The sequence below is a fragment of the Lepidochelys olivacea genome (genome assembly GCF_965140295.1).
Source record: "Lepidochelys olivacea isolate rLepOli2 genome assembly, chromosome: 7".
Classification (NCBI taxonomy): Eukaryota; Metazoa; Chordata; order Testudines; family Cheloniidae; genus Lepidochelys; species Lepidochelys olivacea.
This window is the reverse complement of record NC_140417.1, coordinates 110,216,010-110,243,001: the sequence shown is the minus strand read 5'-3', so window position 1 is coordinate 110,243,001 and position 26,992 is coordinate 110,216,010. Positions and strand designations below refer to the sequence as shown.

The following is a 26,992-nucleotide window of genomic DNA, read 5'->3' as shown; positions in this document are numbered from 1 at the left end:
GCTTCATTGAGAATACCCTAAAAATGGATGCCTGGGGCTAAGTCAAGTTGGGCCTACGAATACTCAGAACCAGTGGCAGACTAGGAAGCGCAAATCAGAAAAGTGCAGTCAGGAGCATAGCGGTGAGAAGCAATACGCTATTACAGTGACTATAATGTGGACTCCCTTTTCTCTCTTTTTTTTCCTCTCCACCCCAGTCAGGAACTGAAGTGGTGGGGAAGAAAGTGATGGAGTTGAAGAGAAAGAAGAGGAAATAGTCTCAAATCATTAACATACTCGCATTCCCCAGGACTGTGGCCAATCTCAAACGGTCAGGAATGTGCCATTATCACTCCTGCCAGCATTTTTCAATTTCCAGTGGGAGAATATAAACAAAATATTTTGTTTCTTTTTTGGGTTGACCTGAACTGAAAAACTTGGTTGAATTGAATTGAATTGAAACACTTCTTTTGGGGTCAGTTCAATGTTAAATTGTGTCCAGCTGATTTGCTAACTTCTTCACTGAGCTTCTAGGAAAGAATTTGTTTCTAAATTCCGTCTCTTTAATGAACTGTAAAAATAAATCTTTACATAAAGGCTAGCAGCACAACTGGACACTTGAGGACTCACTTTTGTTTTGTTTCCTCACTCCAAGATGCATTGTTGCATGTCTCACAAATCTTCCAGAATCTACAGGAAGGAAGCACGTTTCATTTACGGTACAAACATGTAAATCATTGTTGGAGTCAGTCCAGGTTTATATCAGTGTAACTGAGATCAGAATCCGGCCCAACATGATCACCTGGCATAAGAATTAGTTTCAGGGGTAGCTGAAGACTTTGCTGTCACCTCTTCCCTGCACCCCCCACCCCCCACCACCTGTGGGTGCTTGTGAGAACGAGAGAGAGGAAGAGAATCTTCACTATCAAAAACTCTTCAGCACTGTATGTGTAGGTCACCATGTCTGGTTAGGAAAATAACTTCTCCAGCCCTGTGGACAAGTCAGTACCTAGGCATAGTACTCAATTTGCATAACATCTACCTGCATCATTCAAATTATCATACAAGTACTTTTGAGAGTCGCATACTGAATTGTAAACCAATAATGGACTTCAAGCTAGGGACATTTGCTTAAATTGAAAATGCAACTAACACACTCTGACAATTTGGGGAATCTATGTACAAGTTCTGAATTTGTTTGATAATATGAACTCTCTATACGTTTAAGCACTTATAATTCTCTCTCCTTACGCTTGTCTCAATCTCCTTGTGCTAAGAACAGAGGGAGGAGTGCTAAGGTGTCTGTTTCTGAATAGTATGGTGTGACGCTTTGGGCTTCACCCTGGACCTGTAAGGGGTTGTGTCACTGTCTGCCCTGTAACCCTGGCGGCCTCCAAGCCTTGCAGCTTTGTCTCAGAGCCCTGATACCCACACTTTGCTCACAGCACCCAGTTGTTCCTTGCAGAGGGACCTCAACCAACCTTCCAGCACCAAGTTCTCCCCAAAAATGTCTTTCTCCGCAGTGTGCAGCCCCCCTTACTGTAACACCCAAAAACCTCATCAAGTTTGCTGATACGTTAAAGCACTGAATTGATTTATGGTAAACAAGTTGATTCACAAAAGGACATCATTTTAAGTGATACCAGTATAAGGAATAAGGATAGAAATGGTTACAAACAACAAAAGTAAAAATGCTTTCAAGACCCAAACTCAGAAAACTAGAGCCTTTTGTTCAAAGAGGTTTTTCTCACAACAGTCAGTCTTCCAGTATGGCTGGCCTGTTCTTTAGCCAGGACCCAACACACAGAGCTCAAAGTGCTTGGTTTCTTTGACTTCTCAGATGAAAGATAACTATGGGGTTCTCTCCCATTCTTTTTATAGATCAGTAAATCTCTGAAATGTATTCTTTAAAAAGCAAGCCCAGACAAAATTTCCCTGACCTGTAGGGGTGAAAATGCCATGTTATCTTCTCCCCAACCTGTGAACTAGATAGCTTTGTTTACCTTATATGTAAATGTACTTTCATTGTCTCTGCCTGACAATCTGGCTGATTAGCCAAGAGAATACACTTTCCTTTTCCAAGGGCAGACTAGACTTATGCATAGCTTGCAAAACACATTTTAAGAATGATTCTAGCAAATATTTATAACTCTTTGTGCACACCCTGTATATACACCATGCAGTAATTTTTTGACCAGTGTGTTAACAGTTTACATATGATATCTTACATGACATCTTTTAGATACAGCTTATGAAAAAAGAGTGTTTTGATGTAGTGAGTATGTATGGTCTGACAAAAGTAGCTGACAGAGTAGTGAACCACCAATGGGCCTCCATGTCACAGATGGTCATTAAAGACCATCAGCACCTTGTCCCAACAAAACAATGGGATGAAACACTCCAATCTAGGAACAAGGAATGCAGGCAATACCTGGAAAATATGGGACTTTATTCTGGAAGGACTCTGAAAAGGATTTAGGGGTTATGGTGGACAAACAACTGAATGTGATCTCCCAGTACAATGCTGTGGCAAAAAGGGATAATGTAATTCTTGAGTGCACAAGCAAGGGAGCAGTGAATAGGAAGGTGATCTTATCTCTGTATATAGCAGTGGTGTCACTGTAACACTGCATACAGTTCTGTTGTCAACATTTTTAAAAGGATGTTGAAAAATGGGAGAGGGTATAGGAAAAAGCCACAAAAATAGTTCAAGGGCACCCCAGCAGAAGGCTCTTCATGCGGGTAAAGGGACCCCCTGCCTCCTCACCAGAGTAGTCTTGTATGCATGGCCCCCACTACCATCATCTTAAGCAGAGGGTGGGGCCATAGTAGAGGTTTTGCAGAGTGGGGGACTGATCAGGGCTGAATCCCCCCTGACAACCCAGCAGAAGGCTCTGTACCTTGTGTAGGGACTTGCCATGACAGCACAGGGCTCTTAGATGTCACCTCTGGTACCCTGGTGGGACTGGGGCCACAGAGATTACACGTGAGGCTCTGCTTGGGGCCCTGGATTGCCACAGTCAAGTCCTGAGGCTAACGTGTTGGAGGAACATACAACTTGGTCATCAATAACAATAGGAAAGACTAAGGCTAGATCTACTTATGTTGCTCAGGGGTGTGACTATTCCACCCCCACGAGCGACACAAGTTACGCCGGCATAAGTGGTAGCGTGCACAGTGCTATGTCAGTGGGAGAGCTTCTCCAGCTGACATAGCCACCGCTTCTCGTTGGGGAGTGGATGAATTATGCCAGAAGGAGAGCTCTCTCCCATCTGCATGGAGGGGCTAAATGAGAGATCTTCCAACCGTGCAGCTGCATTTGTACCGCTGTGCTGCTGTAAGTGCTCTAGTGTGGACATAGCTTTGCACTCATCACTGGAAAAGAAAGGCATTGTAACTGAATCACACACACACACACTTAGAGCATCACGCTGGCCATAATGCCGTGAGTAGCAGGTCCAACCTTCTTCTTCCGCCAGGCAAACATCTTCTTCAATTCCCCTCTGAAGCTGTCATGTAGCCAGGCGTAAAGGAAGGCATTGGTGCAGGCAGACATCATAGCAAACCAGTGGCACAGCAGCTGGATGAGGTTGAAATACTGTTTATCTATTAAGTTGATATCCATGTCTTTTATCACGTTAAAGATGTGCAGAGGGAGCCAGCAGACTCCAAAGGCAGCCACCACCAGGACCAGCAAGCGAAAGGTTTTCCTCCTCCTAGCCCTGTCCCACTCAGCTTGGCCCTGGGTGATGTTTCCCGGAACCACTCGATTTTTCAGTTTGACAGAGATCCGCAGATAGGACAAGGAGATGACTATTAAAGGCAATACGTATGTGATAATGAGAGTGCTGTAGGCATAAGTTAAATGGTCCCTCTTCATATGGAACCAAAACTCTTCACAGATGGAGAAGTCCAGTTCTGGGAACTCAGCATGATAGGTGTGGACCAAGGCTGGGGCAGCCAAGATGCAACTCAGCAGCCAAATAGCAGCCAGAATATAAGCACAGATTGATATAGTGAGCCTCCTCCGGAGAGGATACACCATGGCATAGTATCTGTCCACAGCTATGACAGTCAAGGTGAAGACAGACACAAACACAGTGACCGGTTGCATTAAGAACACAAAATAACACATGAAGCGTCCATAAACCCATCCCCGGGGCTCAAAAGCATATGCCAGAGTCAGGGGCACGCAGGTTGCACACATAAGCATGTCTGAGAAAGCCAGGTTGCCTACCAGGAAGTTGGTGACATTGTGCATTTTTTTCATCTTGCAGATGACATAAATGAGGAGATAATTCCCAATGATGCCAACAAAAACCACCAGGGAGTAGCACAGGATGATGAGTGGCTTGAAAGACTGAACAAACTGGAGCCCTGAGAATAAATTGCTAGCATTGCTATGAATTGCTGAGAGGAAGTTTAGGGAGGTTAAATTGTCCGGATTCATCATTTTCCTTCTTTGTAGTTTGCTGACAGCAGGGTTAAGGAGTCACCGCTGCACACACGTTTACTCCTAATCAGCCTTTATAATGAATGGATTACTCACTGTCCAGAGATTGCCACCACATGGATAATAAACAGTCATCTGGAAAGGCAAAGGTGAAATTACAAATCTCAAGAGGCTGCGTTCCGTTAAATGGTTCTTAAGAGAGATCAGCTGCAACCAATAGTCATTAAAGTTCTCTCTTTTAGTTGCTATTAAATCCATACAGTTTAATAAACATCTAATACAGTGAATACTTACTGTTGTGGGTTTTTCATGCCATTTGATTTTCCTGTGGATGCCAGCTCGGTTTTGGTGCCTCAAGAGGCTGCGTTCCGTTAAATGGTTCTTAAGAGAGATCAGCTGCAACCAATAGTCATTAAAGTTCTCTCTTTTAGTTGCTATTAAATCCATACAGTTTAATAAACATCTAATACAGTGAATACTTACTGTTGTGGGTTTTTCATGCCATTTGATTTTCCTGTGGATGCCAGCTCGGTTTTGGTGCCTTAGATTCCTGTCTTCCAAATATCCATGAAAGAGAGAGCGAGAGCGATGTGTATTTACAAGATAAGCAGAGATCAGTGCACTTAACATACTTGGCTTCTTGCTCACAATACATTTTTTATAAGCCTATATCCCTATTGGCTACCCTGGGCATTACGTTATTCCTGACACTGTCTCTCTTATTTAAAGCAATTAGAGTCCTAGAATATCAATATCACTCATTCTCTGAATTTCCTGTCTCTTCCAGTGCATCTGTACTTGCTGCCACATGACTATAAATCAATTTATACTCATTAATATGGATGTACAGTGTCTGACCCAAGATCAGGTTACAGTCGTCCTTTAGAGAGCCTCAAAAAGTGCTAGCATTGAATCTACTGATATAATTGGATCTCTTAAATGGAATGTTACTCAAATGCTGAATTTATGCCACTAGAGGGACTCAGCTACTTGGATGGTGAATAAAAGTTATGAATATTGATGCACATTATAGTATGCATCTGATGAAGTGAGCTGTAGCTCACGAAAGCTTATGCTCAAATAAATTGGTTAGTCTCTAAGGCGCCACAAGTCCTCCTGTTCTTTTTGCGGATACAGACTAACGCGGCTGCTACTCTGAAACCTGTCATTATAATAGCAATGAAGTATGCACTTTTTAAAAAGTTATTGTACTGTCATTTAGAAATAAAATTCTCGCTCACACCCCAGTGGTATTTTCTATGGTATTTACATATTTTAGACATAGAATAAAGAGTTGTGACAATGTTACACATCTTATATATTTAAAATGGTTTGAAAAGAGCTAATAATCACAAGTAGCTCTTATATAGTGTTTTTTTCAGCAGCAGATCTCAAAGCACTTCACAATCTTATTCTCATAATGCCCCTATGAGGCAAGGAGGTATTACCATCATCCCCGTTTCTACAGATGGGCAACTAAACTACAGAGAGGCTAAGTGACTTGCCCAAGGTAAGAATTTTGTAGTGAAGCAGGGAACTGAGTCCCTGTCTCCAAGTCCTAGGTTAGTACCCTAACCAGTGGACCATCCTTCCTAATCACCGCATGGATTCATATGATGAGGAACAATGAAAGCTACTGATCATTGTCCCTCATGCTTATCAATGCCATTATAGTTGCCCTGCTATAGAGGAATTTTTCTTTTCTACAATGGGGTTTGAGCCACTAATTATTTCTGCATCAAAGAATTTATATTCTAAAAAGTCAGCACTGAAAGGGATTTATTTTGTATGGTTTTGGTATTCAGAAGTGTTACTGAAATGAATCAGCCCTTTGGGACTGTGTACTTTTAAGTAAATATGACCTGCCTGGTCTTAATCATAACCCTTGTTCTACTTTCAGTCTTCTTTCCTTTAACACATAGGATTAACACAGCTGGTGTTAATCAATGTAGTTCCATAGAAGTCCAATCTCCACCAGATGAGGTGCTGTCTCATAAGTGGTTTTTTTATTAACGTATAAGCTCCTCAGGGCAGAGATCATAGTTAAGTTTTTCAAAGCACTGTAGGCGATGTAGACACATTAATTTTAGTGGAAGACACATGTCTAAATCCCTTTGACTACTTTGAAAATATCAACCCATATCTTTCTTTTATTGTATATTTGTGTCTAAGCTCCTTAAGGCAGGGAACTTGCCAGCCTTCCAGTTTCCAGTTCTACTAGTCTGGCAGAAAATGGTGTAGGTGAATAAATATAGCTTTGATTTAGGCATCTAGCTTTACATTCCCAAGTTTGAAATTGGTGCCATTAACTTTTCTCTTCCTCAGTATTCCCATCTGTAAAATGAAAATATTAAATACAGTATCCACTTTATGGGGTTGTGTGCCTGCAAGGGGGTGGAGGGAGAGTTGTGAGAAATAATCAGCTGATTGATAACATGTTTTGGAATCATCTGATGGAAGATGTATATAGGAGTAAAGTTTTATCAGTCATGATTTAAACCTCTAAATAATCAACTTTAGTTTAATTTTGCATTTGTATTTTTTAGTTACTTTTGTCAAGCTGATCTGCAGTGACTCAAGAGTGTGAGTACCAGCTTCAGGGCAGACTCAAAGCACAAGCCCCAAACTGGCTGTGAATTCTTTACTTAGATTTCATCAATTATCAAGTGTAAATTCCTCAGGCACTATAATAGCCTTACAATGGAGTCAAACAGTTCCCTTGGGTACTCTGACCTATCTTGTCACCTATAGAAACCTACCTTTAAAAAGAACAAGAGTTCTTGTGGCACCTTAGAGACTAACAAATTTATTAGCGCATAAGCCTTCGTGGGCTACAGCCCACTTCACCAGATGCATAGAATGGAACATATACCTTATGTATATGTTCCATTCTATGCATCCAATGAAGTGGTCTGTAGCCTATGAAGCCCACGCTCAAACAAATGTGTTAGTCTCTAAGGTGCCACAAGTACTCCTGTTCTTTTTGTGGATACAAACTAACACGGCTGCTATTCTGAAACCTACCTTTGTGACAGATGATTCCTTACACCAAGGATCACAGCAATATTTAGGTTAATCCCTGTCTCAAAGGATCAGTCAGTTACTCCAGGTCAACTACACTGTACATCTCACACCAAAGACACTGCTTGCAGATAATCCTATAATAAACTATCTAAAGGTTTATTATATAGGACAGCTTTGCACAAATTGGGGGGAGCACTCCCACCCCAGTGGGTGCAAAAGGTTCTCTGGCGGGGAACTTTGTTAATATCACTTTTCACAGCAGACTTACTAGCATCCCATGGCCATCCTTACTTGTGCTGCTGCGGGCAATAGGGAGCTAAGTCTGCTGTGGAAAGTGATACTGACAAATATCCCTTTTCACATTGCCATGCTTACCTCTGCATTGCTGCTGGTGGCACTGCCTTCAGAGCTGGGTGGCTGGAGAGTGTAGCTGCTAGCTCTGGCAATGTTGTTTGCGGAGCAGAATTTAAAAAATAGTCCTCCACAAGGCTGTACAGTAATGCACAGATTTTGGCACCATAAAAAGCACCAAAGCATATTACTAGATATAGAGGTATAAAAGTAAGAATCAAAATCACTGTCTGCCAGTGTAAGGGCTATTTCTCACTGTGACAGTCTGAGGCCCTGTTCTTAGGCTAAGGCCTTTGGCTAAGCAGCAGAGGCAGCCATAAGCTGGGAAGCGACCGGTCACATCCTCACATTCCAAACTAGTCACATTGAAGGTGCTATTGGGCTGTTAGGAACACAGTCCTGTCCTGATAATGCCTATAGCCTCCAGAGAAAGGGAAGTACCTAGAAAATGTAAAAGGAAACTTAGTTTGATAGCATCCTGTCTGGCAAGAATTCACTTATCAATAGCTGGGATCTGAAATCCTCATTTCTGTGTTTGTTCTATCACTGTAGTCCCTATTTCCCTATTGTTTGTCTGTATAATCTCTATCTGGTTCTGTGATTGTTCCTGTCTGCTGTATAATTAATTTTGCTGGGTGTAAACTAATTAAGGTGGTGGGATATAATTGATTAAATAATCATGTTACAATATGTTAGGATTGGTTAGTTAAATTTCAGTAAAATGATTGGTTAAGGTACAGCTAAGCAGAACTCAAGTTTTACTATATAGTCTGCAGTCAATCAGGAAGTGGGGAGGGGAATGGGAACAGGGAATGGGGGAAAATTGGAATCATGTTTTGCTAAGGGGGGAAATGGGAACAGGGACACAGGTAAGGCTCTGTGGTGTCAGAGCTGGGAAGGGGGACACTGAGGTAGGAAACTGGAATCATGCTTGCTGGAATTTCACCCCAATAAACATTGAATTGCTTGCACCTTTGGACTTTGGGTATTGTTGCTCTCTGTTCATGCAAGAAGGACCAGGGAAGTAAGCGGGTGAAGGAATAAGCCCCTTAACAGTAAGAGAAGGCCCTTACACCAGCAGACAGTGATTTTGATTCTTTCTTTTATACCTCTATAACTAGCTAAGTGATAAGAATACACCTAAATTCTTAGAGTATAGGCCTTTACAGACAGGCCTGAATATCTATATCCTAACAATTAGTATTAGGTAAAGTATTGTGGTAAAGATGTGTCAGATTATGCATGGAGATAGATATGGTGAAACTTTGAAAACTATTCCTTTGTCACAGGATACGGTGAGCAGGCAGATCAATGAACTTCCCGAAGCTATCAAATTGCAACTTTTGACTCGAGTTAAACAAAGCACAAAGTTTGTCATACAACTTGATGAGAGCACTGATATCGCGAATTTGGCTCAACTCATGTTTGTCAGGTGGTGCTATGAGAATGAAATTATGGAAGATGTGCTGTTCTTCAAACCACTTGAGGGGCAAAGTATGGGAGAAGACATCTTCAATCTTGCGAGTTAATTCTTCAGAGCACATGCCTTGTCATGCATTGGCGTATGTACTGATGGCAGAGCGGCAATGGTGGGTCCCAAGAAGGGCTTCAGAAGGAAAGTACTCAGCATTGCACTCCACATTAAATTCACGCATTGCATGACACACCTAGAGTCTGCCTTCTTGAAATCCATTATCTTGATTGTGCTGTTTTCCCTCCTACCATTCCTTAGAATCATGAACTCTACCATTTCATGATCACTTTCACCTAAGCTGCCTTCCACTTTCAAATTCTCAGCCAGTTCCTCTCGATTTGTCAAAATGAAATCTAGAATAGCCTCTCCCCTAGTAGCTTTCTCCACCTTCTGAACTAAAAAATTATCTCCAATACATTCCAAGAACTTGGATAATCTGTGCCCTGTTGTATTATTTTCTATGTCTGGGTAGTTGAAGTCCCCCATCACCACCAAGTCCTGTGCTTTGAATGCTTTTGTTTGTTAGTTTAAAAAAACCCTCATCCACCTCTTCTTCCTGATTAGGTGGTCTGTAGTAGACCCCCTACCATGACATCGCCCTTGGTTTTTACCCCTTTTATCCTTACTCAGAGACTTTCAACAACTCTGTCTCCTATTTCCATCTTAACCTCAGTCAAAGTGTATACATTTTTAATATATAAAGCAACGCATCTTCCCTCTTTTCCCTGCCTGTCCTTCCTGAGCAAGATGTACCCTTCTATACCAACATTCCAGTCATGCGTATTATCCCACCAAGTCTCTGTGGTGCCAGATGTGCCATAGTTGTGTTTATTAACTAGCATTTCAAGTTGTTCCTCCTTATTCTCCATACTTCTCACATTAGCATACAGACATTAAGATACTGATTTGATTTTCCCCCTATGTTCTCTCTTGTCTCTCCCTTATCCCTGCTATAATGTCCATGCTCCCCCAGACTCCAACCCTTCTCCCGGGTCTCCAACCTGTGGGCTTTTGTCACCTGCCCCCCATGAAAACTAATCTAAAGCCCTCCTCACTAGGTTACCCTGTCTGTATCCAAATATGCTCTTCCCTTTCCTCAATAGGTGGACCCCATCTTTGCTTAGCAGTCTTTCTTCCCAGAACAGCATCCCGTGACATTTGGTCAGATGTCCTTTTATTGCACCTTAAATTTCTCATGCTTCAGTTCTTGGCACCCAGCCATGGTAACTGCGGCACTTGCTGGAGCGATGAGCAGGGCAGAGGACTCCTCTTCAAAGATTGTACAGCCACTCCATGAAGGTACTTCAGCCCAATCACTGCAGTAGTTTGTAGGTGACACTTCTGTTGAGGGAGGAATTGGAGGATCTGTGGCTCATGCACCACCCTTTCACTGTCTTCTGCACACTGCCAGACAAGGGACTGTACACAGGAGGGTTTTGCTCCCCCACATCAGGCCCATCAAGCCAACCCCAATTGCAAAGCACAGTTGCTCTGACTGAGCTGCACAGGAGGCCTTGGTCACTGCAGTGAAGAAGACAAGCTTTGCCCCTTAAAGAAAATTTTTGTTTTCAGCCACAGATGATAATATTAAGCAGCAACTTGTTGATGATGCACTGTTTACTATCAACTCAAAATTATAGATAGGTGAATAAGTCATTTTGGATATAAAACCTGAACCCCTGCTAATCTTCAGAACTGAGAAGTTATGTATTATCTGTATTACATTAATACTTAGAGGCCCCAACTGAGATCAAGAACCCATTGTGCTAAGAACAGTAAGAGAAAGTCCCTGACTCAAAGGGCAAGCGGCGGGAACAGAGGCGGATTAAGATTAATTGGGGCCTGGGCACAAAGGACATGTGGGTCCCCCATGCCCTATTAAAAACAGAAATATACCAAAATGCATTAATACAAAGACTCCGTGCATGCTCTTAAAGTTTCATATTCCTTTTAAAGAGATTACATGTTCTTATTTTGATTCTGTCACTTGTACCCCATCAAAGGTCCTTTTCACCACCATCTATTGATCTGAGAGTAGGTTAGGAAACTAATTACAGCCAAACTGTGCGTATCATTCCCAGTAACATCTGTACATAGCAATGGGGAAAATGTGCTACATTTAATAAACTGTAAACGTCTCTCTCTTAAGTACTCATTACACTTAGATTTTAATAACACAATCACATTACGTAACCTAGACTACAAACAGAGCAAGCATGATATTATATGGGGGGGTCAGAAGGGAGAGAGGAGGGTGTGCAGGGGATAGAGGGGGCAGGAGGAGGTTGTCAGGGGCAATGGAGAATATGAAGAAGTAGGAAGGTCAGAGCAGGGCAAGAGGAAGACTGAGGGGTGTGCTGAGGAATGTGGAGGGAAGGTGGTAAGCAAGGGGGGATTTGGGAGCTTGGTGTGGGAGAAGACAGAGGAGAATGCAAGAGAATGTGGGTCAAGAGCAGGCGCTGAGAGGAGCAAGGGAAAAGGAGTGGGAACGGGAGCGGCGAGGGAGTACAGGTGAGTGCAGAGGTAGGTGGGGGACAGGGACATCTGACAGAGTAAAGAGGGAGAATGTGAGAGGTTGGCAGTGGGAGGGAGCCAAGGCAATGAGAAGAGTGGGGCTAGAATGGCAGCTCCCCAACCCCAGGGGTTAGGGGAGAACAAGTCACATCACCCCTGCCAGGATCAGCAGAAGGAGAGTTGCTGAGAGGCACACGCCAACCGGAGTTTCAATCTCACAGATCAACCCACATGGAGTATTTATCAACACCCACAAGTTGTAGACCAGCTTCAGGATTTAGGATTGGCAAAGGGCTGAGGGTGGCAATAGGAACAAGCCTCTAGCCTCCCCCTGCCAGCCATGCAGCTTTGTTATGGACACTGTACTCTGTGTCTGCCTTGGGTTCCCCCAGGCTCTGCTGGAGCCCCTTCCTCCCTTCCGTGGCACTGCCGCGTTCTGGGCTCCAGGCTTTCTCTGCCTCCCCAGCCGGGCCCCACTCTGGATTCCCCTCTCCAGGTTTCCCCTGCCTCCCATCCTGCCTGGTCCTGCTCCGCAGCTCCAGTTTCAGCCACTGACCTAGGGATGCCCAAGACAGAAATGCAGGGGCTGCCTTTGGTGGAGGCGGCCCATGCCCAGCCTGACATCCAACATGGTGGCACCACTATGGCACCAGCCGCCATGCTCTCCTACCCCAGCGGGAGATGGAGCTACTGCCGTGGACTCCCAAATTGACTGGGGCCCCAGGCGTTAAACCACCACTGGGTGGGAAGAGAAACAGAAAGGGGACGTGACTGCCTCAAGATCACAGAGCAAGTCAACAGTAGAGCTAGACATAGAACCCAGGTCTTTTGATTCCCCATCTAGTGGTCTAGCCACCAGACCATGCTACCTCGCAAGACAATGCTTTTTGAGGTTCTGAGATGATTGGCTCTGGGATTTTTTTTCTTCTCCCTGATTGATGGCTAGGACCTGTGCCAAGAGTGCTGTAACACCATGGTAAAGTCTGTTCTCAGTATATTTATGGCCGGTCCCAGGTAGCATTGTGAGGGAGAGAGGGAACACCAGCCCAATCCCTGAATAGGCAGAGAAGGGGAGAGGGCCTGCCAAGCTCCAATCACACTGCATAGGAACAGGACTATCTGTCTGATTCAGTCCACCAGATCAACCCTGAAGATGTGTCCAAGAGTGTAGTTAGGCTGCTGGGCCTATCTGATAACAGTGGTTAGGGGATCAGAAAATTACTAAAGGGAAAAGGCAGAAGAGCTAAGTCACAGATCAGTCAAAATTTGATCCCACCAAGAAACCTTCAGCTGTTCCCCTCAGCGAGAGCACACATCAGCCAAGTTGGAGTCACATAACTACCAGTGAAGTCCTGGCTTTCCTCTTCTCCCTGATCTGACTAGAGAATCACCAGGAACCTAGGATGCATCTCCACTTCCCTGGTTCGTGCAGTGGCAGCAGATGACAAGCATGCACCATGCTGTGTGACTCACTGCTGTGTCAGATGTCCTCTGTCTATGGGCCCAGTTCCCAACAATCATTATCACTCTTCAGCTAGTAAGGAAATTTTAGGGGCATTCATGGTGCGAAGTGAAGGTCTTGCAAACCTCTCCAAAGATGTAGCTAATTTTGATAAAGCTTCAGATGGGCATTTGAGATTGTGCAGTCTGATCCAGTATGAAACCATACTGGCATCAGTTAATTATAGGTACCAAAACAGAGGCTGGTTTTAAAAGTTTGCCCTAGAACTGTGGAATCACCAATTTTCCTGATCCCATGATTTTTCCAGTATGGCGTCCCATGACCTCTTCAAGAATTAAATCTTTCACTAACAGTCCAATTCTCTAGTCCTTTGTCCCACTTCAGTGTTGCTCTGAGTTCCTGCTCTTCGACAGCTCGTCATGCAGACTACAATTACAATTTAACCAAGTAGTGAGGTTTGTTCAGATGATTACCCACCCATCAACTTGCCACCAGCAAAACAAACAAGGAAACAGATGCCAAAAGCCATGGTTCTTTTTTATTTTAAAAAGCATGAAAATCATGGGATCCATGCATCCTGTAAGAGTGACAAATCCAGCCTTGTTGATTTCAGATACAGCTCACAATCTGCGTCTTCTGTTAATTAACAATTCCCACATTTAAATTACAGTTTATAAACCCACAAAGAGTTTTAGATGCCTGTTGTACTAATTCACACCTAGATAAAAGAGCAAACACATTCAATGTGAATGAGATGACAATTCATGCCCTAACAGAGATTACTGCTTAATTAAGAAAAAAAAAAGACAGACTAGGGAAAAGAATACACAGGGAATTAGTGATGGGGTATGGACTCTTTCACCTCCAGTTCAATGGTACATATCTAAAAGGGGCAAGGGAGTCTGGAGTTAATACTCTGATCACTCTTCAGTAGCATATGCCAAATAAATTGGTGGTCTCAGACAAGTTCCCAGTGGACAGGTGTACTAAAAAGCACCACCGCAACTGACACTAATTTGGGCCTTTGGAGGCAGACTCAGCATGAGGTCAAGTATTGGTAGGGACCTGCGGACTGAACTAAGAAGATAATGTTTGTACTTCACGGTCCCAGAGACACAGACAAGGCTTTCATCTCAGGGCCAAAAGACCAAAAACATCAAGACACATGATCACAGCCTTTGATAGGCTGAGAAACTACTTACACTTGATCTTAGCTCTAAGGAGCCGAGAATACGACTACTACACTCTTTATCCTTAGATCTTAAAGAGGGCAGGAAGTTGTTTTAGATAGAGAGAAAACAGATGCAGAGGTGAAAGTGACTTGCCCAGCAGGTTAGAGGCAGAGCTGGCAATACAGGCCAGATATTCCATGCCAGATGCCCAGTGCCCTAACCTTTGCTGGACCTGTTTGAGAAATAAGACTTGAGTCTCCAGTACTCAGAATTCAGCACCTTTGGTGAGCACTATGTTCCACCCAACAAAATGTGTTGACAAATGTTTAAATCATCTGTTGCAAAAACCACAAAAACCTCAGAAAGCATGTGGCTGCTATGTGCCTAGACATTCATGTTGGCTAAGGCACTGTGTCCATCTGTTCCCAACCAAAAGTGATATCCTATTACGCAGCCATGAAAATAAAGAGCCTGATCAGGGAGTGAATGTGATTTAAGTTTCCCGTTGCTATCCTGCATATTCTGACTCCTTGCATATTCATTAATTCACAATAACTTCCTGTTGCTGTCTGCTAAAAAATTATTATGCTAATCACCATAGATGCTCAGACACTGTGGTGACGGGGAATATGATAGGAACCTAGATAGATGGAGAGACAGGCTTGTGTTGATAATGACACATGGTGTAATTTCAACAGCTGGTCATGAGGAACAGTTGCTCCAGCTATAGACTTCAATATTTATGTCTGTAAATTTCTAATAAGATGGGGGTGAACCCAAATAGAAGCATCTCTCTTTACTTTTCACCATATGCTCTTTTTAGAGGTGTCTTTTATTCATCTTTTTGTTGGTGCTGTTTGGTTTGTACATTTCATGTGTCAGTCCTTGCTCCACTTTTCTGGGTTGCTAAAATATGAAATGAAACATGTATCACAGCTGGGCACATCTGTGTAACACTGCACATCTAGCTGCAGAATATAGTCCATGAAAGATGTTCTACATCAGATGGCTTAATTGGGAGCTCCACCAAGGACAGCATTGCTCTCTTTTATATCATTTCCTTCCACCCTTCCCCCCGGCCTTCATTGTTCATCTTCTCTGTTCTTACCTACAGCAGGGCCACGTAGGGCACTGATAGTTTTATTATTTTAAAACCAAAACCAGACAGAGAATATAAAATCTCTTGAAGATTACAAAGGAGTCTTTCTAATTGCACAAAATAGGAAAATGTGTTGACCACTAACCTTTCCAGATTTTTTTTAAAAAAGATCTATAGGGACACACCCAATATAGTCATCACCAATTGTATAATGGTATACACCAAGTTCTGGAAGGCTCTGAGCATCTACAGTGGAGCTGCAGATACACAGCACCTCTCAGAGCGGGCATCTCTCCTTATTTACTGAATCTGCTTTTCAGGGAACTCTTGAAACACATCACTAAATGTCCCTTGCATCCAATTTCCTTCATAGACTATAACCCAGATTAAACCAGGAAAGGAGGTAGGAAGGGGAAAACAGTTTCCACTGACTTTCAAAACAAATATCTATGAATGTGTTTAATGTATTTTAAGTAACAAGACTAAAAAAATGAATTCATTCACTCTCACACATACACCCCAGTCCTGCTCTCCTGGGCTAGCCCCTCCAAAGAAACAGTCTGCAGAGAACAAGTCTGACCTAGAGACATATGTTCTTTAAACAGAATTGATGTCCATAGCTTTCAAAGTGGAATCAGGCAAGTTGTGCCTGGCGCAGGATTGGAGCCATTCGGATGGCACATCTTATTGTTTTTGTTTGCAACTTGAGCCAATATACCATGGGAGCTCAGTGTAGGTCAGTGACCCTGCAAGAGGAGCTGCTGGGCGGCAGGTCAGATGACAACACTCACTGTCATGCTTTGCCCATAAGGAGCCACTTTCCTGTGCCAGACCAATAACTTCTTTAGCTCCTCCCTAAAGCTATTGTGCAGCCAGCCATATATGAAGGGGTTGTACCAGGCAGAGCTCATAGCAAACCAGTGGCAAGCAGCTGGACAAGGCTAAGATAATAGGCATCAATGGCATTGATGAGGATGAGGTTGAAGGTGAGCAAGGGCAGCCAGCACAACCCGAAGACCACCACCACCATAACCAGCAGGCAGAAGGTCCTCTTGCGCCTGGGTCTGTCCCAGTTGGCCTGACTCTGAGTGATGGTACCAGGCATGACCCTCTTCTTGAGCTTGAGGGAGATCTTGGTGTAGGAGACCAGGATGGCTAGCAGGGTGCAGAGATAGATGATAAGCAGCAGGAAGAGCACATAGGTCTGCTGCTGGTGCTCTAGTTCCCCCCAGAATTCCTCGCACAGGGTGAGCTCCTGCTGGCCGAGTTCCACGTAGTAGGTGTGGGCCATGGCTGGCAGTGCCAGGTAGCAACAGAAGATCCAGATGAAGAGCACCACATAGACACCCCAGTGCAGTGAGATGCGGCGCCGCAGTGGATGCACAATGACTATGTAGCGGTCCACGGCAATGGTGGCCAGGGTGAAGACAGACACGTAGACGGTGACAGGCTGCATGAAGAAGATGAAGTAGCACATGGCGCTGCTGAAGATCCAGCCACAGGGCTCAAAGATATAGGCCAAGGTGAGTGGGATGCAAGTGGTGCACATGGCCACATCTGACAGGGCCATGTTCCCGATCAGGAAGTTGGTGACGTTGTGCATCTTCTTCACCCACACCATGACGTGCACCAGCAAGCAGTTCCCCACCATGCCCACCACCACCATGGCTGTGTACAGCAGGATGATCAGCACCTTCAGATGGTGCATCAGCTGCAAGCTCTGGAACAGTACCAACATCCTGTTGGTGGGTGGGGTGAGTGCAGACTGGCTCTGGTTGTGGTGAGCAGAGCCCGAGCCCGGGGCCCCAGTCTTCCAAGAAATCAGCCATCTTTGCCTAGAGGGCAAAGAAAGGGGGAAATTAGTGACCCCTCTACACTCTATGGTCACTAGTTGCACCTCCTCCTCCACTCCCCCAACGGGCCTTAGTGGTACCTCCTCTTCCAATCCTACCACAGGAACCAGTGGTCCCTGCACACACACATACCCTAGGGGCGTTTATGGCCCCTCCGCCCTTACACCACCTACATGGGCACATGTGCAGTTCAATCCTCCGATCCCTGGAGAATAACGATTACCGTGAAAACACCTGGAGGAAGAGACTCATGGCCATCCCTTCTAGAAACATCCCTGCAGTGAAACCCTCCCGTGAGCGCTAAGGATTGCCGTGCAAACACGTCGATGGAGAACATAAGACGACACCAGAATTAGTGACCCCCTTTTCTTGCAGGCACACTTCCCGTTTATATCCTTGCCCTCTCGGAAATTCAAGCAAAGAGAAAAAGCACCCAGATGATGCTATAAATGGCCACGAGCAGAGACATCTACCCACAGACAGGCATGCAGTGACATCTCGCGGGGGACATAGATTGCAATGAAAAGCAAATGGAGGAAGGTAATAAAGTATAATCAGATACATCATACATTAATAATCCGTAATTACAATACATGATGCAGCAAGCAATGAAGTACTATCAAAAGAAGCAAGTGGGTGAAGGACTACCCGAATACGGACACCTCTCTCTCTTTCCACAGAGGCGCGTGAAAAATCCCCAGCCACCAGAGAACAAAGTTTTAAAGACACCTGGAGGAAGATCTAGATGACCCTCGCCACTACCGACATGTTGATCCCCAGACACACGTGCTAATAGATCCCCATTGGCAAGGGGACTAGGGGAGAGCCTCTCTCCCCTCCTCTCTCATTGTGAAGCGGGTCGGTGCCGCGCGGTGTCCGTCCCCAACCCCTGCTCAAGCCGATCACTTCGCCGGCAGAGACCAGTGGGGCAGCAAAACTCAGCCCTGGCTCCAGGGCAGCGGGCTCCATCCCCAGCGCCCCGCACTCGGAGGGGGGCGGTGCAAGCGGACGGGCTAACCCTGGGGAAGGTCCCAGGAGAGGGACCCGGGCTACAAACCGCTGAGCCAGGCGGAGGTGACGCTGCAGGGACCGGGCTGCAGCATCGCTGGGCGCAGGGAGCCGGCTGGGAACGGGAGCTCTCCAGGGTGCTGAACCCAGACACGCGTGACTACGGCGGAGCACATCCGAGCTCCTTCCGCCGGGGGGTATTAGCTCCCCGCGGCGCTGCCAATGAAATACTGCACCCCGGTAAAACCCAGCGGCGCCCTTCCCTTCTGTATGAAGGCAAATGAGGCTTTTAGAAGAGCAGAGACCTGAGTCAACGGAGAAAAGCTAGAGGGTGCCTCCCTTCTAACGGCTAACTGCAGGGTGCCATGTGCTAACCAAAGGAAAGTTAACACATCAAAAGAAGGATTAACACAGGAGCAGATGAAATTGAAAAGGAAAAATGATCAATGAAATGTAAAGAAAGGAGACCATTTCAAGCTCGTTCTTGAGGGGAGACAGAGTTCTGTCTTACCATTCAATTATTAGTAGCTTTTGTGGTAGCAGCTAGAGACACCCCACCCCGTTGTGTTAACAGCTGATAATAACAAGCACATGGGAAAAGCGTCTGGTGAATTCCGATTGGCCTTTGAATTCAAGCGTAAACCAAAATGATTTTGGGCCAGGAAAGAAATGCTTCCTCCCCAAAAATTCTAAACCCTGTGTCAGTGCAAGATGAACTTGCCAGGCCAAAAAATGAGAAGCTGTTGTTTGAGGATCTTCAGAGGGAGCCATGACTTTCCCTGGGGTGGGGGTGACCTATGACCACAGATGGGACTTTCCCAGGACTAAGAACAACCTCACACAGCATCCATTTCCATTCCAAGTTCCAGGTATGCTTTTTGACCTTACCCTCCCCAATGCAAACACACAGCACATCATGTATGCATAATAATAAACAGTCACAACAAAACAAACCCACATGCATTTCCCCCCCCCAAAAAAAAAGTGTCAGAAAGAAACAACATGTAAGGCATGCTAACCATGTCAGAAAATGCTCTACTGAAAAGTCCTTAGAGTCCATAGTGACTCTTCTTCTGAAGAGAACAGAATGGGATAGAATATGTTGCAAGGTCCCGCACCATGTTTTAGACTGGCCTGACCTGGCCATCTTACATTAACTATCCTTTTGTAGGTTTTTACAGGTCTATGAGACAAATTAACATTTGTCAAAAAGAAAATAAAATCCATCAACATAGTTCCAGCTATGCTTGGCTGTTATATAAATACAAAACTTTGTCAATTGAACTCTAAACTGATAAAACCTTGCCCTAGAACAGTGAAAAGCATTCCATGTAAAGCACTCATCTGGGGAAGATTCATCTAATTTTATTATAGTTTGTATAATCGAGACAGGAAAACAAGCTTTAAATCATTTATACCCCCCCCCCCCAATTCCCCCAGGAAAACTGAATTTTGAAAGATAAAGTCTGATCTTTGAAATTCCACATTCAGGAACAGAGACCTTAAGTTACTTTCAATGAGTATTGCTTTTAAAAAAACCCTTAAACATGCACATAACTTTAATCACATGACAAGTTCCATTGACATTCATGGCACATATGCTTAAGTGCTTTGCTGGATCAAGGCCATGATTATATGGACCACCACCACAGTTCAGCCATGCTGGCAACTTCAGGTTAATTAAGAAATTGTGAGCAGATATTTTAGGAGATTTCTATAGCATTCTAACAATATTTTTTCTTAAATGTTCATGATCTATAATTTTAGCAGAATTTAGGAAACTGTTGTTAACAGGGGCTTCTATTTGGTCAAAATTCGCAGCTATGTATGTGTGTCAGATGACTCAACAACTCATAATTCCCATGATTCAAACTCTTACCAGTCAGTCATTTCTGGCTAGAAAATTAGCATTTTAACTATACCACTAACAAAATACAGTCTATTAATATAATGCCTCATGCTTTAACTAATGGGGATTAGGAGGAAACTTGCTACAGACAGTTTATCCCATAAAGGTATTCTGAAGGGTTTCTTGCACTTTCCTTTGAAGAATCTGCTACAGGTCACTGCTGGAGACTGGGCAGTGGAATAGAAAGAGCTTGGGTCTGATCCAGTCTGGCAATTCCTGTGGTCTTTCAGATTTAGCATGAAATCCTGACTCCAATGGAGTCAATGGCAAAACTCCCATTGATTTCAATAGAACCAGGTTTTCACCCCAGAATTTTCCAAAGAAAATCAACATTTGCTATCAGGTTAATCCAACATCCACAAATTTTCCAATTCCTGATTACATTGTGGGATATTTTGGATAAACAGTGTCCTTATGACAGATACTATAGACCCATGGAATATCCAAGACTATTGCATCCAGAGTCCAAGACCATTGCATCAGCTTTATAAGTGTTATAGTTCTCATTGTGGGTGAGGGATTGTACTCTGGTTCCATGGAGGATTTACAGGGTTTTCTGCAGGAACTAAAATTCCTAGGTAGGTAACAGGCCAGGCGAAGTCTAGGGAAGTTGTAAATATGAATTTGATCTTGATGCCTGGAAAACAAAGAACTGAAAACTGTATAAAGTGACCATCCTGACAGAGGGAGAGAGGTCACTCTCCTCTGATCCAAGAAATGACATGAGACTGTGACCAAGAGGGATAACCTCTGCAAGAGGACTTGAAGTAGTTCGAAACCTGCCAGGGTATCCACGTAGAAGCTGGGTGATACCTGCTAAGCTAGTCTTGCATAGAAGCTGCTTATTGTTTTTAAACTATATTTCCTCAGCAGTGCTTTTCTTCTAAATAAATAGTACTTTGCTTTATGAAAGCTGGCTGGTCACTGATTAACCCTATCACTGCCCATAAGAGAACAGGATTGCAGGTGCTGAACTAAAGGACAGCCTGCTGAGGTGATTACATTGAAGTGCAGGAGACTGCAGCAGAATCCCCCTCCAAGGCAGATGATTACTAGAGGCCTGAAACATATGTGGGATGCCCTCAAGGAGCCTATGAAGATGCCAGAGGTGCAGTTAACTCGGGGCCTGTGGCAGTCCTCAATCTGATCTTTTATTCCTATTTCCCTTCCATTACAGAGTCCAATTTCCTCTAATGACTGCACTGCACAGGCTTATTGGCTGCAGTAAAGTCATGTGAGTTTAAAGTAATTCCAGCTTCTAATTATCACATGACCATAAATAGGAAGCAGAGACCAAAAGAGGGGTTATTGTGGGGGAAAGAAGAGTGCAAATTTTAAAAGATTTTAACTCAGAAGTCAAGGTACATTGAACTTGATTCCTCTTTGCTGTTCCATGCTATTCTCTATAGTTTGTTATACCACATTCCAGTCATGCATTAAGCCATGTGACTAGACATCTGTCGTGTTTTGTTTCTTCTCTATTCCTCTCCCTAGAGGAAGAAGTGTGTCCAGGGAAGTGTCTTGTTTTGATAGTATGTATCTTTTATTATTAGTTATTAAATATTTATTTATATAAATATACCTGTTCCTCTGTGTTTGTATTAGAGAAAGCAAGGTCAAAGAAATGCACCTCACGACACACAATACCCGAGGATTATTATCAGAACCCCCATATTACTCAGATGGGAAAACTGAGGCACAAGGTGGATAAATGACTTTATCCCTGGTAACACATAAATCTGTGGCACAGCTGGCAACAGAGTCCAGGTCTCTTAACTTCCAGCCCTGTGAGTGCCTAACAGCTACCCCTCCATTCTATGTATGAATGGAGATCTCTCTACAGGAGTTAGAGACAAGGTGGGTGATATCTTGATAATACCTTTCATTGGACCAACTTCTCTTGGTGAGAGAGACAAGTGTTCAAGCTTACACAGAGTTCTTCAGGTCTAGGAAATGTACTCAGTGTCACAGTTAAATACAAGGTGGAATAGATTGTTTTGTGATTTTTTTCCCACTTCCCCCATTATGACTCACCTTGAATGGTCCCTTCAAATGAAGAAGAGCTCTGAGTAAGCTCGAAAGCTTGTCTCTCTCACCTACAAATGTTGGTTCAATAAAAGATATAACCTCACCTGCCTTGTCTGTTTAATATTCTGGGACCAACACAACTACGACAACACTGCATACTGGAGTTAAAGGTGTAGTAGGAAGAGAGCCTGAGACATAAGCCCTTGTATCAGAGGCCTGGTATGAGGCAGGACCAGCTCACAGAATCTGGCAAGAACAGGGCTGATATGGCAGAAATACACATTCCTAAGAAGTGCTCGGCACAAAATACTCATGCAAACACATCCTGATATCCAGTGGTAGCAGAACATCCCAATATCAAAGATGGTACAAAAACATTCCCCAAGGATAACAGGAACACACAATCCTACAAGATAAGGTCAGGATGACAGTACGTAACAGAGATGTTTGGATCGAACCAACATGTACAAGGTGATGGGTGATAACTAGCCACGTCAGGGGGCAATAACTAACTATGCCAGAGGCAGTATGCAACTTGTTTGTATCAGGGTATAGAGATGTATCTCAGAGGAAGTATCTTTGGGCAGTCGAGTGGGAAAATGGAAAATCCCACCATTCACTGAGCTGCGTCCATGTCATGGGCATACATGTCTTAGTATCCACAGAGTCTGCCAGGTTCTATTACCATGTTTCGTCAACAATAAACCTGGCCGGGTGAGTTTGCACCTTAATGGATCTTGTGGTCATTGGGCAGTTTGCTCAAGGTCTGCTGGGCCAGCTGTCAGAACACACACACATGCAGCCAAACATCTAATAATAAAAGCAGCTAGGCAGAAATCTCTTTTTAAACATTTCTTCTCATTTCTCTCATGCTGGATTTCATGAGCACAGATGCGAGTAAACAAAATGAAAACAAACACTTAAAATACAACTAGGTCTAGACAACAAACCACTTGAAATCCATTTCTGAAAAATGTCTGCTCAACTGCATTCCTCTCAAACAAGCAGATGCTAGTTTGCTGTCCTGATATTAGTACAAAAAAAAGCTTTTATGCAGAGTTAAAATTCTATATAATTTGAAGTAATGCATATAGAAATCCAGAGCCCTATTATACAGAATATGAAGAGGAAAAATGCACTAAAGCCTGACCTTACTATTAGTCTATCTGAACATGAATTAATTGCTAAAGCAGTGACGCACACATCTCCACTTCTGTATAATTACTACATATTACTAGTGAATACGTAAAGAAAGATATATATTGTGACAGGGTCGGGCCAGATGGCTACAGGAGAGTAATTTTTTTTTTGAAGCAAAAGATGTCTTTTTTATTTGCATAACACACTTACAAAGTAAATACAGGAGCATATGCAATGTGTAACACAGCAACCAATCACAATTGTTTTCTCATTAGCTTCAGGGGAGGGAAGTGTTCAAACTTGCCTGGGCCCAGAGCGGGGGGCTTCCTCGACTCTCATGGTCTTCCACCCTTCCGAGTTACCTGGTGGCCCAGAGCGAGGGGGCTTCATCGATTCTCGTGGTCTTCCACCCCCTCAAGTTACCTGGCGCCACGCCCGAGTGTCACCAACAATTCTCTCCTCTGAAAGCACCCAACAAGAGGGGCAGGCTGTGGGGTGAACAATCCGGGGGGGGCACGTGCACCCACATGTGAAAGGACCCCTCTAAGGTGGTGGTGTCCGCAGCAGCAATGGCTGGGGCTGGGGTCCCTTACTCTCTCCCCCAATCAAAGGGTCAGACAAAGGGACCCGGATGGGGACACCGAGCAGAGAACCTCGGACAGCACCCACCGCTCCTCAAAAGCATCAAGGGAGTCGGTGGATGCCGCCCAGAGGAACTCCGCCCATATACGTGAACGGACCGAGGATCGGAAAACAGCCCCACAGTCACAGGAAACTCCATCGGCCAACCTCCTCTCTCTGGTTTTATAGATGGCTGTGTTAGCCAGGGCCAGGAAGAGGTTAACCAGGAGATCCCGCGACTTTGTGAGGCCACGGATGCGGAGTGCATAAATAAAAAGGTGAGGGGAAAAATACCAAAAACGTAGTAGGAGATTTGTGAGGAGCTGGAACAGGGGCTGCAGCATGGTGCACTCCAAATATACGTGAGCCAGGATTTCCCTCACACCACAAAAGGGACAAGTATCTGGGATGGGGGTGAACCGCTCCAAGTACGTGCCCGTGCTCACAGCTCCGTGAAGGAGCCAACAACTGATGTCCTCGATGGGCCTCGGAACCAAGGTGGAATATAGGCTGGCCCACCGGGGCTGCTCACCCTCCAAAGGTGGCAGAAGGTCTTGCCACTTTGTGTCGGGGCGGGACACTAGGGTGAGGGCATGAAGAGTGTGGAGCAAGAGCACGTGTAGATGTTTCCTTGGAGCGGTTTGGAAGCATACCAGCTGCAGTTCATGCAGCCGGCTCGCAGTAAAGGGGTGAGGGGGTCGATTGGGTCTGCGGGGCAGGGGTCCAATTAAAAGGTCCGGCGGGCCTGGGGTAGAGGGTGGGCAGGGCGTGTCCTCAAGCAGGACCCAGTCGAGGTAAGCTAGAGCAGCAGGCGGCAAAGCAGCCTTCACCTCTTGAAGTACGCGCCGGGGGGTACGAGGTCTGGAGAGTCCCATGCGCCGGGCAAGCGTCAGGGGATCCAGCCAGTCTCCCCGGTCGTAGTCCAGGAGGTCTCCGACTATTGTGACTTCTGCCAGGATCAAGCTCTGGCCCACTGAGCGGGACTCCGCCACCTGCACACGGAGCTGGGGGTTGTGTAGCAGGGGCTCCATGAGGAGATCTACCCCATTGGTGGCCGCCACAGACCTGGTAGTTAAAAACAGTTTCCAAGTCCGGAGGAGGTCCTGGTAGAAGACCAGCAGCCCCAAGAGGTCTCACGGAAGACCTCCCGGACAGAGATAAAAGAGCTGCCGGTCATATTGGAGCCCTCGGATGCGGTGCAGGATGGCATGCGCCAGTGTGCTCCACGCCGAACTGCCTGCACCATATAGGAGCCTCTGTAGGGCCCGGAGGTGGAAGACACGGACCTGAGTGTGTAGACACTTCAGGCCCTGTCCTCCTTCCTTCAGGGGTAGATGAAGAACCCCTACAGGGGCCCAGTGCGTTCCTGACCAAAAGAACCCCAGAATCAATGTCTGGAGATTGGTCAGGAAACCTGGGGCCAGGACCAGGGTGTTGAGCCAGTACCAGAGCATGGACAGGACTAGTTGATTAAGCACCAGCGCTCTCCCTCGGAGGGAGAGACATCGGAGTAGTCCCATCCATTTCCGGAGCCGCTCTATCACCCCACCTTCTAAATTTTCCCAGTTCTCCAGTGGAGAGGGATGCGTGGCAGAAAGGTAAACGCCGAGGTAGAGCAGCGGACCTGCACTCCACCGGATGGTCTGAAGCGCGGGTGGGAGGGAGCTTACCTGCCACCAGTCTCCTACCGCCAAGCCAGAGCTCTTGACCCAGTTGACCTGGGCGGAGGAGGCTGCCAAATAGATGGCCTGGCAAGCCTCCACTTGCGCCAAGTCGCCGGGGTCCTGGATCACAAGGAGCACGTCATCAGCGTACGCTGACAGGATAGCCGCAGCTCTGGCTCCCACAGCACCAACCCTGTCAACCTCCTGCGGAGGAGACAGAGGAAGGGCTCGATTGCCAGAGCATACAGCTGGCCAGAGAGGGGGCACCCCTGCCATACTCCTCGCCCAAAGCTGACCGGTTCGGTCAGGGTCCAGTCGAGCTTAACCAGACAGTCTGCGGAAGCATACAGCACCCGGAGAAAACCCACAATCTGGGGTCCAAAGCCAAATGCCCGCTGAGTGCTCAGGAGGTACCCGTGGTCCACCCTATTGAACGCCTTCTCCTGATCTAGGGACAGGAGGGCGAGCGACAGACTGTCTCTACGTCCGAGTTCCAAAAGGTCCCGAACCAGAAATAGGTTATCAAAGATACTGCGGTCCGGGACAGTGTAGGTCTGGTCTGGGTGGATCATGTCCACCAGCACAGACCCTAGCCACAGCGAGATTGCTTTCACTACAATTTTGTAGTCCGTGTTGAGGAGTGAGACGGAACGCCAATTTCGTAAATCGCGGAGGTCCCCCTTCTTCAGCAATAAGGCGAACACAGCTTGCCTGCATGAAAGAGGGAGGACCCCGCTCTGCAGAGACTCAGACCAGACGGTGACTAGGTCTGGGCCGAGGATATCCCAAAACACGCGGTAGAACTCCACGGTCAGCCCGTCCATGCCTGGAGACTTATTAGTGGGCATACAACGGAGGGCTTCCGAGAACTCAGCCAGAGTGAGAGGCAACTCTAGCTGGTCTCGGTCGCTCACGCTGACCGTAGGGAGCTCCTCCCAAAGCACTCTGCAAGCGTTAGTGTCGGTCGGATCCAGGGAGAAAAGACTTGCGTAGAAGGCTCGGGCCCTCCTGCACATCTCCGCCGGTTCTGTGAGGGGGGTGCTGTCTTCTGCCATGAGGCAGGTGACATGTTTCTTGGCCCCCCTCATTTTCTCCAGGGCATAGAAGAAGCGGGAGCCGCGATCCATCTCCCGAAGGAGGCGGATGTGGGATCGAAAAAAGGAGCCCCAGGCCCGATGGTCCTCGAGGGCCCGGAGCTCCTCCCGCTTCTCCCGGCATGCTCCGCAGAGGAGCAGGTCCTC

The 26,992-nt window shown here is 45.6% G+C and overlaps 1 protein-coding gene and 1 pseudogene across 2 annotated transcripts; both read right to left on the bottom strand.

Annotated features, from left to right (window-relative positions):
• Nucleotides 1-3,320: 3,320 nt before the first annotated feature.
• Nucleotides 3,321-4,435, bottom strand: LOC311524496 (prolactin-releasing peptide receptor pseudogene; annotated as a pseudogene). Its single transcript has one exon. The product of its transcript is annotated as a prolactin-releasing peptide receptor pseudogene (transcript).
• Nucleotides 4,436-16,107: 11,672 nt separating this feature from the next.
• Nucleotides 16,108-17,357, bottom strand: LOC311524282 (prolactin-releasing peptide receptor-like; the record flags this gene model as incomplete). The annotated part of the gene is given in 3 exon segments (XM_084635226.1): nt 16,108-16,456; nt 16,459-17,332; nt 17,334-17,357. Coding segments are annotated over 3 exon segments (1,053 nt in total). The 3' UTR covers nt 16,108-16,301.
• Nucleotides 17,358-26,992: the final 9,635 nt, after the last annotated feature.